The 13208-nt window shown below is 40.0% G+C and overlaps 1 protein-coding gene and 3 long non-coding RNA genes across 10 annotated transcripts in view; 2 read left to right on the top strand and 2 right to left on the bottom strand.

Moving 5' to 3' along the window:
- LOC111263701 (uncharacterized) overlaps positions 1-1175 on the top strand; it is a 6002-nt gene extending 4827 nt beyond the window's left edge. The window contains exon 2 of the long non-coding RNA XR_002682386.2: positions 773-1175. This is a non-coding gene — a long non-coding RNA (uncharacterized LOC111263701). The remainder of the gene's footprint in view (positions 1-772) is intronic.
- LOC111263699 (uncharacterized) overlaps positions 1-5283 on the bottom strand; it is a 14296-nt gene extending 9013 nt beyond the window's left edge. For 2 of the 7 annotated variants that reach the window (XR_015312407.1, XR_015312405.1), the window contains exons 1-4: positions 4297-5283; positions 2438-2620; positions 2113-2212; positions 1552-1680 (exon numbers count right to left, since the gene is read on the bottom strand). This is a non-coding gene — a long non-coding RNA (uncharacterized LOC111263699). The remainder of the gene's footprint in view (positions 1-1551; positions 1681-2112; positions 2213-2437; positions 2621-4296) is intronic. The other 5 variants (XR_015312404.1, XR_015312401.1, XR_015312403.1 and 2 more) reach the window with 4 other exon arrangements.
- Positions 5284-6530: 1247 nt separating this feature from the next.
- Positions 6531-8060, top strand: LOC111263703 (solute carrier family 41 member 1-like). Its single transcript, XM_022839031.1, has one exon. The coding sequence runs from the start codon at positions 6531-6533 to the stop codon at positions 8058-8060; it is 1530 nt and encodes a 509-aa protein (XP_022694766.1).
- Positions 8061-11456: 3396 nt separating this feature from the next.
- LOC111263702 (uncharacterized) lies at positions 11457-12094 on the bottom strand. The gene is made up of 3 exons (XR_002682387.1): positions 12048-12094; positions 11730-11880; positions 11457-11592 (listed from the first exon to the last, which is right to left on the bottom strand). It is a non-coding gene; the product is annotated as an uncharacterized LOC111263702 (long non-coding RNA).
- Positions 12095-13208: the final 1114 nt, after the last annotated feature.

Below are 13208 nucleotides of genomic sequence, written 5' to 3' on the forward strand. Positions count from 1 at the left end.
CACTTTAACGTTTCATCTTTTTGTATAGCAAAAGGATCACATCAGGCTTATTCGCTTGTAATTTTTAGAGTAACAAACTGGTAGTGAGAACTATGTAAAACGACAAGTTGTAACTGTTTCACAAAGTTATATATAACATAATCATCTCAGGTAAAAATTAGCTAACACACGAAATGCAACAGCCTTTTCGTCCAATTGTATATAATGATACTTTTTTTACGAAAAGTAAAAGGTTGCAGAATGCAATACTTTGTCTTTAATACTGGGATAACCTATACAACAATAGGTTGTACAGAAGAGTACACCAAAATGTTTTACAGCAATGTTTCGTACACAATGGCGGGACGTCCAATTACCATTCATCCTATAAAAATCTAAAGTTAAAAACTTCTAACCTGTTACCCTGTACCCTGCAGGAGCATCGGAGAAAGTTGTTTAACGTCACTTTATCAGCCTACGGAAATGGGCTATGGGATTATTCGTTATTAAATAAGTAGCAATTAAATACATTACGGTAATCATCGGTGTGTCATGAGGCAGTGGTACCCATGATGAGTACAAAAGCCAGGCATTATTAAGCTATTATTTATCAAATTGTAGAAACATGATTCTGTTTTTGCTATTTTACACTGTATTCCTGCTCCGTTAATTTACCCATGATTAAGCTGCATTGCGACGCCGTGTTCATCTCAACCCACCTACCGGTTAGGAGAGTAAGTGGAGAAAAATACAAATGTCGATAAGAACTGAGTATTTTTTCTTCCTGTTCCAGGCAACGTTGATGGCCTATTTGTCAAAGAGACTAGGAAGCTTTCACTGTTTGGATCAAGATCAGGCCCGTTTCTATGTGACAATATTAAGGCGAGCATTTCACTGGCCGTTAAACGGAAAAGCTCGAACAGGATCTTAGCTCACCGATAATATAATACCTATAGTAAGCAAGTTACTGTTAAAAATGGGAGGAAACAGTGCCCCTGTTCCAACGTAGGAAGCCCGTTGGTAGAAATCCGCGCACTTCAAACTGACTGCTATCCTAAGCTTTTATCTATCCATGAAGTAGCTACATCCTATTGTTGACACACGACGGCGGGATAATTTGTTTAATTTTTTTTAACTTAACTCGTTAGGTATATAAATATATATATAAAAACATATAAATTCAAGTGGAAAGAAAACCTCGAGCACTCGTTTCATTAAAGACAGACATATATAGATGCTAGAACATCGTTTTACATATTTAGGTATTTCGATTAGTTCTTTTATCGCGTGTAATTAGTAACGCGCATTATGTATTCTCTAATCGAAATGCAAAGCGCGAAAAGTTACAGAGCGTTATACGCCATATGCAACCATATAAGCGCCAAAGAGAACATCAATTTACTAGGAAACAACCGATGATTTCCTTATTAACTTTCTGTAACATTTTTCTTGCTCAAAAATGCACTTTTCTTCGTTCATATCATTGTTTTTGCACGAGACTAATGTTGCATGCATAACGCCTGTTGCACAAACACCGTGAAACAAAAGTTTTTAGAGACAGAGTGTTCACACCTTTTAAAGGTCTCATGGTATGAAGACGAAGATGTCGTTGAAGAAATTTACTGGCGTCTTTTGTGCGTACATCTATGGCAAACGTGCTAGCTCGGTAACACTGGAACGCCTGCTCGGTTACCTTGGTAACTGACGAAAAATTTAGATTATATACAGCTCAGACTACGCAGTGAAAAAATTGCCACTTCGATTTATGTGCCAAATAGTTGTTAATTATTGAACTTATAAAACATCTCCAAACCACTTTAGTAGTTAGGAGTTTGTCACTCAACCGTGTTTTAGCAGAGGAGCGTGGGACTTACCATATCAGATGGATTAAAATTAACAGCTGAAGTTATTTTAGGGCCTTTGAAATTTATTCTCAAAAGAAAGTTGATTTTAAAACGGCAGAAAATTATTTTCTATCGAAAATTTCTTTTACATTGCAAATCGAGTGCGTTATAGAATCGATCAATGCGTAACGTATTCCACCACAGATGTCGGCAGTGTGATAAGCTCACGCTAGCTTTAAATTGTCCCATAAGAGACCAAGTTTGTCCTTAATTGTGAAATTTGGCTTACTTGATTTAAGAGTTCCTAAAAGTGCGATAAAAATCTATTCCATAGAATAGGTGTCATTTCGATGCGTTAGAGCGTAGCCATGCAAATCCTTAGTCAGTATCTGCAATAAATATTTATTTCCCTATGAACAATTATAAACCGTGACCTCTTGATTGAATTCAAAACGTATTCAACGGGTACAGAGCATGGATAAAAATAGAAATGTCGAATAATTTTGTTTGTCACCAATGTCTCCTTGGAGGAGAGAGTAACTTTACGCAAAAGTTGACCTTGGAGTAAAGTTCAAGTCTATGTATTTCTGCTGAGAACGTTTGAAATTAGTAACTGGTTATTCATTGCTGGGCGGTAGGTGAATCCTACTATCTTCAGGGTGCGAAATGCTTAGGACCGTTCTTAGTTGTTGGACAATTTTTTTTCTTCGACGCTTTGGGGAAATTCACAGTACAGCCTGTACCATATACGCTGCAGCGTCCGAGAAGCAATCGCTTGTCCAGATGATCGTTTTTCTCTAACAAAAACAAAGGAAAAAGCAATGATGCTGTAGTAAAGTTATAAGCTTCGAGCTGAATATTATTTTAAGGGTAAGTGATTGTCGCTTCCATTAATAACACCAATTTTTTACAGTGACCCCCACTAAACCTATTCAGCCCAACTCATATTTCAGAGTGTCTTCGTATGACAGCCAAGTCAACATCAATTCACAGCTATGCTGCAGTCACCGGTGCAGCCATTTTGTTGACGGTCCGTATCATCACAAGTAAACAGTAAATCCTATATGGGCAATAGCTGGTAGGATCTTTTGACGATTATCCGTTAAACTGGATAGTATGCGCTTCCGGCCAGTGGTTTAGGTTTAATGTACCCCTTGAAAGTAACTAATGGCCAAAGAAGATCAAGGCACGACCCTCAAAAACTGATTTTAGTCAACAAGTAACAGGGAGTCATTATGTTATAATAAAAATAGCATATTTCAGTAGATTTTCACAAATGATTAATATCAAAAATTGTTTTCCTTTATGTATGACCATCTCCATTAATGATACAGCAGTCGTTACAGTGTTAAGTTTAAGTTGAACTTAAAGAGTTGAAAGGAAAAAAATTCCAGTAACATCGAACAATGAATTCAACAGACAACAGTATTGCCTACTGATATAGCTCAGATTGCATCTACTTTTCTTCCCACAGAGGTATTCCTTTTGAAGCATCGAGTACACAAACGACTGCTTTTACAGGATTCAATTAAGTATTCTGTGAATGTACTGAACTTAAAAAAAAAAGCAAAGGAATAGTCTTAAGCGCTGGATCTGGTTGAGGCACCGGCAAAGTTTACCACAATTACTATTGTCAACTTAGCATGAGCACAGCATGAACTTACCAAGATAAACACATAGGGTGTGAAATGCGTCTTTCACTATTTATCCCTCAAGCTTTTCGCTCAAGGAAAATTTGTGAAAACCATTTTAGTCTCCTAGTTTAATTTTGCACGAAAAAAAAATTTCATATATTTTCTATTAAGTAAATATATTTCAACTAACTTTTTGCCTAACTAGAACTATTTTGGGCCAAAGCACACATTTGGATAGTTCTTGTTATGCTCCACCAAACAGTATCAGGAAATACTCATTTTTTTTTAGTTGTTGCAAGTTATTTTCCAATAAAGAATTAATTCTTTCTTTTTTTTTGCCATCTGCCTGGAAAATAGCTATTTTATTTATTTAAGTATAAGAATACTTGCGGCAAATCATCAATAAGCTTCAGCATTTTTTGTATTTTCGTAATTTTTAACCGTATCCGCCATTTACAATTCCCAGGAAGAATCCAATGTACTTTTGTAAGTTACTGTAGCGTGGGTACTTGGCATGTGAGTAATACACAAAAAGCAATAGCTCATTTGTTAACTGAATGAAGTTAAGTAGCTTTTGCTTAAAAGGATAAGTTTTAGGTTTTCTCTCCATAGGCCTTGTGTCTAAATTGAGCTGTACCAATGAACGTGCTTTGAATTTGCTAACGAACGATGCTGTCACACTTTTCCTTGTTGGCCTTCCCGTTCGTGATATAAATGTAACAAAACGAGTAGAACACCTTCCAGTACATTTTGACTTAAAGATGCAAAGGCAGTTAGAAATTTACAAGCTTAATTTAGAAGCTAGGAAAGTTCGAGTATCTAGGATATAAGATACGTACTACTTTCAAGCTCAGTTAGGGCATCGTCGTTTCTCATGCACAAACTCATCACTTAGCCACGGTATAGACAGATGGTTTTGTCATTGTAATCGTATTGGTTTTGAAACCACTATACTGGCTGGCAACCTTTACGAGGCCAAGTTATTACATGAAAGAATATGTTGACTGTTTTCGTCGGTGCAAACTCACATAGCTTATGATATTCTGCACTGCAAGCTAAAATGGTTGGAGGAAGAGAAATTAAATGACAATGGACCGGTTTATGATTAAAACTGCATGGTTTAGCTGGCAGTTAGTTTGATAGGGAACCACTTATAGAAATCCTAATCTTACAGACAAGGGCACAGGTATATTTAGACGGAAATCTATAAGTTAGGGCCAGTTTCGATTCGAAAAACTTAAATAACAATAATTAAATACATGCTTAACGCCACAATAAACAGTGAGCCATGATCAGCCCAAGGAAGCCGACGATAACGGGACAACAGGTTTGCAGTAATAAAATATCGAACTCTGAGTAACGAGCAAGATTATTGGAGCAGGGCAGGCAGATGCTGAATCCAGGTAAAGGTTGAGTGTAACAAAATAACAGCCTCAATAGAACAATGAAGTGGGTTAAATAGGGTGGAATTATAGGAGAACTGCGACCAGATGATTGTGACAAAGTAACAAGGATACTTGCAACAGGTAGTGCTGCACCAAAGGAATAGCTGCAACAACCCTAAACTTTCCTTCAGACCAAGAGGAGTTTAACTAGGATGAATCGAGAACACTAACATGACACTATTGGGTAATGTCTGTGGCGTACGTGAAACAACGTTGCGGATTGTACGTTCAGAACCCGTTAGGATTATATCAGCATCGCATTATTGTGCCGATCATGTATAAATAAAAATACGATAGATGAGTAAGCACATGGGGCTTGGTGTTTACAAGTGTGACAAGAATGCTGCTTGTGAAACGCGCTTCGAGCAACAAATACTGAATAGCCGGCATCACTTGGTCCCGATAATAATAAAATAGGTTCCAGGCACTATGTTCAAGACGTTATGATTACCATAACCTCTGAGTGTAAATAAGCTTCACCAATTCGCCATCTATTTGAATGGAAAGCTCACTCCGTGCAGACGATGATTTCTTTTTCTTGTCATGAGTGACGTTATCAGGCCACTTTTATTAAGTTTTCTCCGATCAGTTTTCATTCTCCATACGCCTTTATGATTCATATTCTATTATATATATCTTTGTAATTTTGTCGTGTGACCTTAATATCAATTAACTGACTATATTTACATTCATTGTTTCGAATGCAGCATATCTTGGCGTCTATACATGGGTGCGTTATGGGGCTACGGGTATCCTACATGTCCGCTCAGTGCCCAAGGTGTCCGTGAAAACTGCCGTCACTACACGGTCACTAGCCATATGTCAATGACAGTGGCACTACGTTAACTCTCGTGTCATAGTCTGTGACAGCCTAGCTACGGTCAGTGTTCAGTTCAATAACAGCATTTGTAATCGCATTTGATGGCTTAGCACTGCTCCTTAATCCCTGCGGGTGCCCACTCCTTACACACTCGTCCTCTTTACATTGTCAAACTATTGTGGATCGGCCGCTGTAGTTATGCAAATAACACAGAGAGGCCTTTCGTCAGAAAGAGCGGTCACGTCCGTTAACGCTTGTCTCAACCAAAAGTGGAGATCTTCCTGAAAGGCACAAAAAAGTTTGATTGAGTTTGTACTGTAATCCAGTAACCACCTCTGTTAAACAACACGACGACTACTATAGGGAGCTTTATTGATGACGTTCAAGCGACTTCTGCACTGTTGCCTTCCTTGCTACGTTCCTCTACCCCAAGGAGTAGGCACACGACACGGGTCATTAAAGAAAGCGGCAGGAGTGTCACCTTGTTCGTGTTATCAATAGCACTTTAGGTGTCGACTTCTTATCTATCGATTAGTTAGTGTTTCGCGTCACGCTGTCGGCCTCTGAGCTTGCGTCGATATACTCCTGTTGTGCAAGTACGTTGTATGCCGTTCGATGCCGTTCTGCTCCTTGGTAAAGCTGAGCTCGACGCGCCGTCGGCCGCGTATCTTCATTGCTGGCCCGGTCTGCATGGCAGTGCCAAGCGCGACAACTGGGAAGAGGGTTCGCGAGCTGAGCGACCTTCACCGCTTTCAGCTGACTTTATTGGGTATCGCCACCTACAGGTGGCTGCTGATCGAAGCTCAAAATGTTCTTTAACAATGGCTATTCGCCAACGGCGTCCAAGAGAAATGTCAAAGCTGGGCATGAAAACGTAGTTGAATGCGGGGTGATTAGCCAGGGCAAATACAGAAATCTTTCACAGTCTAGCCCGTTTGAACTGTATGGCATCAGTTCAACCGATCCTTCGATCGGTTCATCTGAAAGTCCTGCTATCATTATTAATGAGAAGGTGGCCATAAATGACAGCGATCCGAAAGCTTCAGTGAAAAAGGAGCCAGGGAACGAAAATCAGCTAACAAGTTTGATACAGATTATTGGCCCTTTCCTCGTTGCAGGTGTCGGCTCGATGTGCACTGGCATACTGCTCGATAAAGTTAAAACCTGGCAGAACTTCAAGTCAATCGAAAGCCTCATTTCATTAGTACCTACTTTGCTTGGACTCAAAGGAAATCTAGAATTGACAGTTATTGCACGACTTTGCACGGCCTCAAATATCGGCAAATTAGATGAGCCGAAGGCTTTACTTACCGTCTTTCGAGACAACCTCCTGCTAACACAGTTCCAAGCCACGATCGTCTCATGTTTGGCCAGCCTCCTTACATTGGGAATTCAGATCATTAAAGATTCATCGAAGCTTAACTGGGTGAATGCCACCGTTGTCACGTCTTCAGCAGTTGTAACAGCGGCGGTCGCCTGCCTCTTTCTCGAGCTGTTTATGATCGGTGTGCTGGCTATTAGCCGTAAGCTTCGCATCAATCCGGACAATGTGGTGGCACCTCTGGCATCGTCTATTGGTGATATCTCCACCCTGGCGCTGTTCGCATGCATTTCAAACCTCATGTTCGCCCTCAAGGATCATATATATTTCCTAATCGCCACCAAATGCCTGCTCATTATCATATGTCCCATATGGGGCTATCTCGGTTGTCAGAGCTCAGACGTGCGCGTTCATTTACAACAAAGCTGGCTACCCATATTACTTGCCCTGTGCATCTCAGTAGGAGCTGGGTATACTCTCGACAAGGCCGCTCAAAGTTTGGTGGTCGCCCCTGCCTATATACCCGTCGTGAGTGGCATTTGTGGCAATCTTATTGTGATACTCATCTGCCGTATGACCACTGTGCTATGGCAGGAAAGCGAACTCGGCAAGGACGATGGAACGATCTCAGCCATGCGATCAGATAATCCGTTCCGTTGCCGTGGGAACACCTACAAAAATCTAACTGGGACATTCCAGCTACTGTTAATATTGCCGATTGTTGCTCATTCAATTTTCTTGCCAGTTATCTCGTCTGTCGTCAAAGGTGCAACTCTCACTGTCGTTTATGCAGTTATATTTTTATCGATGACTTTCGTTCATGCGCTCATCATGTTGTTCATCACTCGAGAGACGGTCCTACAGCTTTGGCGCCGGGGAATCGACCCTGACATCGCTTCTATTCCGATACTGACTGCGGTGGCAGACCTCACCGGTGGAGCGTTTACCTGCGTTATCTTCGCCACACTCTATACCCTTAAGGACTCTAGTGTCCTACATAAACAAGAGGGGCTCTAACTTACAACGTCTTATGCATTAAATGCTATCACCCGGCCCTTGTGCACTACAAAGCACAGTAATTCTATATCAGCGATGTTGTATAAAACACGAACCCGCCAAATTGAAATAAGCGACGGCTGCTTGACGATTACCGAGACACATAGATAATTATAATTTGGAGATTCAGAAACTTAGAGATAAAATCAGGTTGTAAACGACATCCGTATATACACATTTCATATGAACAAATTTATTTATTATAGCACATTCCACATCTCAGTAAAAAAAAACAAGAGTATATATATATACGTTGTTAGTGATAAAGTTATTGAATGCTATGAAAACGATGAAGTATTTACATGAAGATATAAAAATGTTTGCAGCAACTTCATTCACCGGTAGCCTGGACGATCTGAGTACATTATTATTACTTTCATACTCACTATCAGTTTTCGCAATGGACCACAAAGCTGGTATATGCAGTTAGAACTTTAAAAATATTTTTACCCTTGCATTAAATAAATAATATGCTCGTAAATGCAAAGTACTAAGCCTACTTGTCGTAGTCAGAAAAACAGCACTCTTTGTAAAAGTTCTAAAGATGAGAAACTTTCCATGCAAAAACGCCCAATTATGGAACAATTATGGGGTCATTTCAGTTTTATTAATAGGTTGACGCCAAGCGAGTGGGGCATACCATCGGAGGCAGTGAGACACAGTAAGAGCACTGGCAACAACAACCGAAATAATGATAATAACAACAGACATTGCAAATATTCCTAATATAATTCAATCTCTGCGCTGTCGTGGGAGATCTTCTGAAGTATAATTATTCTGTGTTAACTGTATCAGAACCCCATAGCGAGCTCACGGAGTACGTTTGCACATACATACTGAGGTGTTACGGCAGTTCCATACAGACATGGTCAAGACGGGGCGAGCCCTAGTAGGCGGCTGTGTGATTTGGTAGAGGCCATGCATGTCCCTGATCCAGCTAGAAAGACGATTGAAAACGCACGATCGGGTAGATTCAAGACATTTAAGAAGGTCGTGAAAGAGATGATGATGTCATAAGAGGACAAGAGGAAACAGGGATCAAATTAGTGTGAGAAAATTACGACGTTAAAATAGAACTTGGAGGTGTGAAAGGACACGAAATTGAAGAGAATATTGCGGATGGGGCAAGAACTGGGGTATGGCTCTTGATTTGAAATTGATCAGTTGTGCAAAGGAGGATCCGGCATGCCTTTAAGTTCTTAAACCGATATCACACGTACACAAACTAAAGCTCGGACATTGAAATACTGAGGTATATATAGGTCTGGCGCAAAGTCTAGAAGTTAAATAAATTACCCTCTACAATATTAAAAAAAAATGCTGCTATTGTTTCTTGACGGGTACATAATAAAACACTAATAAGACTGCTTTTACAAAGGAGTAGAGCCTACGTGTAGGTTTGTTTTTTCACGTATAAATTTAATTTGTGCAACTTAACTTACTCGATCATTAGTGACGTTACGCTCTAAGAAATTATTAACCAGCAGCGTTGATCTAGCTGTCCGAATAGGCATGTTTTGGCTCTTTATGAGTACCCTAACGGCGATCAGGCCTATGTGCGCTCTACTGGTCGTCCGATCAAAGTGTGGCAGACCGATGCGATGAGGATGATACTTTTATCAAGGTGACCCTTTCTCTAACGACTGTAGAAGTTCCAAATAATGGTTTTCGCTCGGTTTCGTACTATTTCGATAAAAAGGTAAGCTTAATCGTACATCGTAATTGATTATCACTTTTAATGTTAATGCTAGTCACTGCATTGATTTTAATGAGCAGCCAGCACTAGCATCTTCAAAACATAATTAAATACATTACTATTACTAGTACTACTAAGATGCAGTCTTTTACGTGTAGTAGTTAAATGAGAAGTTATAATCGGTAGTTAAGATTGGTATAGCGATGCGTAGTTTCTTCGAATAGAATATTAGGCCCAGGAAAATAACAGTTCAAAGCCGATTGCGTCCTACCAACAATTTGCGCCTAAAGAAAGCATTATCACGTTTCGGTGCGGTTAGCTCGTATGTCCTAATGTGTTTCTTTTTTCCTCGCAGAAGGACTGTAGACGCAATCTTGTCCTGTTCGTCATAGGACCTACATGTTTCTTCCTTCCGGTTCTTCCTCTCACAAGCCTGCGTAAAGATTTAGTACGCTTCCAAATTGAATCCGTTTACGTCAGCTCTCATAAACAGCAAACCTCAGGAAAATTATAATTGTCAAGAGACATATTTTTCAAGTGCAGTAATTTGATGTAAGCTTATTAAACTAAAGCTACAGGCCACTCTCGGCACTATGACTTCTGTTGTTCATGACGATCGGTTTGTTTTGTCATCTTTTTCGTCCCCTTCGTTTCTACCAGAGGTAACTACGAGTCATTGGCAATGGGGAACTAAAAACGAATTTTTGGGTAAGCGTTGTGGTTGTCATCAAAAGCTATTTAACGCATGAAAAGGACCAGCCCTGAAATAAATTTCTACCTGTTGAGCGAGGTTGAAGAGCGTGTGGCATTCTCAAAGATCGAGACTTCTGGTCCGACCTTAAATGCAAGTTGGAAACTAAATAGAGTCTTTTCGCGCACAAGACTTTCTCTCATGATTAAAGGGGACATCAATATATTAGTCAGTTCCTGCGTATTTGGCGATTAAACTGCCATCACCATATATGTATATGGTTATGTATAAGGTTGTGATTTGGTAGTATTAAAAGTTTTCGGCGAGCGTCCGTCTGCTTCAGTTGAAAGTTTGACGTGTATTAAAACGAGTGAAGAAACATCGATAAACAATACATATTACAGGCGTTCTGCTGATAAACGTATGGAAAACCAAAGTTGACTGGCCATTACAATACAGGTCGTATCTCGAACCGGTTCGAGGTGCATCGGCTCATTATTCGACAAGGTCAAGCTTTATGATCATCGATAGCCTAATCATATCGACGTTCATTTTGACGGGGCTCAGAGAAAACGTCCAAATGACAGTTACACCACGTCTCTGTACAGCCTCAGTCCATAAAATACTAGATAACCCAAAAGATACTACTTAGCTTTCTTTGAGACAACCTGTTTTTGATACCGTTTCAAGCTGTGTTCGTGTCACTTCTGCTCAGCCTTTCCACGTTAGATACACGCGCGACTGAGGATTTGCGTTGACAGCTGCAGCGCTTCGCTCTGACTTGGTTCTATGAAGACCGGAATATCCGTTGCCAGTCACAAGCTTCGGATTATTTTGAAAAGGATGGCCTCCACGCAAACCGTTTTCGTCTATATTGCTCTGACAAATACGTACCAATCACTGCTGAAGCCCAGATATTCGTGCAGTAGAATCGGCAATCGGTCAACTATTTGACTTACCACGTGCGCCTCTCTAGCAGCAGGACGTGCGGCGGTTAGAAAGCTATCCGCGGCCTAGGCTTTTGTTCCTGATCTAAGCGGTGCCTGTGGCACGTATGTGCGTACTTCGTACTGATAACAGACCTTTCCACCCGCTAGCTCCTTTTCCTGCAACAACATTAACACCTTCAGCTATCCAAATGCGGCATTGTTGTTCCATCTATCGAACTTTCTACTCAAGATATCAACATTATTATCAGCTACGTATTGGCAGTTCGTTTCGTGCTTTTCATTCATGCACTCACCATTTAAGAAATGGTCCAGCGTTTGTGGTGCTCAGAAATTCATTCGAATGTCGCCTCAATTTAGGCAGCGACGGCGATAACAGGTCTCGCCGGTGGCACGCTTTTGCCTTTGAGATTCTCCAAGGCCTGACCGCAGTAGCTATTTCCCAAGCTAGAGAGTCAATCGTGCACATACCTTCTTCATTTAGTATGATTTTTTTTGTCAAGATACTATATAATGCAGTCATAATGCGTAAAATAAATCTATTCTAATATTACTTGAACCCAATAATGTAATTGGTTTACCTTACTATTAGAATATATCAACAAAAATCGTACCACGAACACATGTAACTTCTAACGCGCCGCTCCGCTGGATCAGTCACCTGTCACGTCTAACTTTTCTCCAGTTCTTCGAACTTTTATTTAAAGAACCTATTGATCACACTCCATTCTTAATCTATACTTCACGGAACGGGCAATTGACGGAACGGGCACTAATGAAAGCTCTCATTTACAGCTATAGAATCACATACGTCATGTACGAGTGAGATTGTATGTTAAAATTCACACACACTGCAATAATAAAGTATACGTGTTATTGTAGATGAATCAACGTTTCGTGTTAAGCTGTTTTTATAAAAAAAATATTAACTAATAAGTAAAAGATCTTAAATTGTGACGAATACGTATCGTACGTAAGTATAAGTATTTTTTTTACCTTTTCTGTTGGTTCTTAGCGATTTGAGCTAATACCTCCCATTGTTCTGGTTTAATTATTCGACTTTAAATATTCATCGATTTTTTTTACCCTAAATGTTATGGTATAGCGTCACAAGAGATTCCTTTTGCATTTGCCAAAACTCGAACTCATGTGTTATTCAAAATCTGAGCTATAACAGGCCAATTCTAAATAACTACGCGCCTACTAGGATCAAAGTGCTTGATGGTTCCCGTGATACCGCAGTGGATAACGTCTTCGCCTACGAGATTTAGGGAAAAGTGGTGGTCTGGGTCCGAACACGGGCGTGGACACTATTTGCTTTATATTTGGAGTTAACCGTTTAGGATAATAATGCCCAACGGTTCAAATACTTAACGTAAAACACAAAAAATTTTTTGATTCGTAAGAAACTATGTTATAACCAGGTCATATCGAGGGCTTCGGTATTCGTTCGTGCTTTTTCAAGAGTGAATTTAAAGCCGTGTAGCGCCAAAGGCAAAACTACCTCTGCAGCACTATACTTCAAATCAATCCAATGTTTTCTCTACAACAAAAAAAAACGACATAAAACCATTCGTTGATAACAATCACCGATAAATAAGTACCCTGTTTACCTGCCCAGTGAAGACTGAGTCCTACAAATTGTCAAAACGCCGTTCGACACAACTCTGATACGTTATACTTTTACTAATGAAATTTTAAGGATGATGCAATATAACGATAGATCTCTGAAGTATCATCCGCCTTCAAGATAATAGACACCTGGAACCTTTTCC

Source organism: Varroa jacobsoni, unplaced genomic scaffold, assembly GCF_002532875.2.
Source record: "Varroa jacobsoni isolate VJ856 unplaced genomic scaffold, vjacob_1.0 scaffold_782, whole genome shotgun sequence".
NCBI classification, from domain to species: Eukaryota; Metazoa; Arthropoda; class Arachnida; order Mesostigmata; family Varroidae; genus Varroa; species Varroa jacobsoni.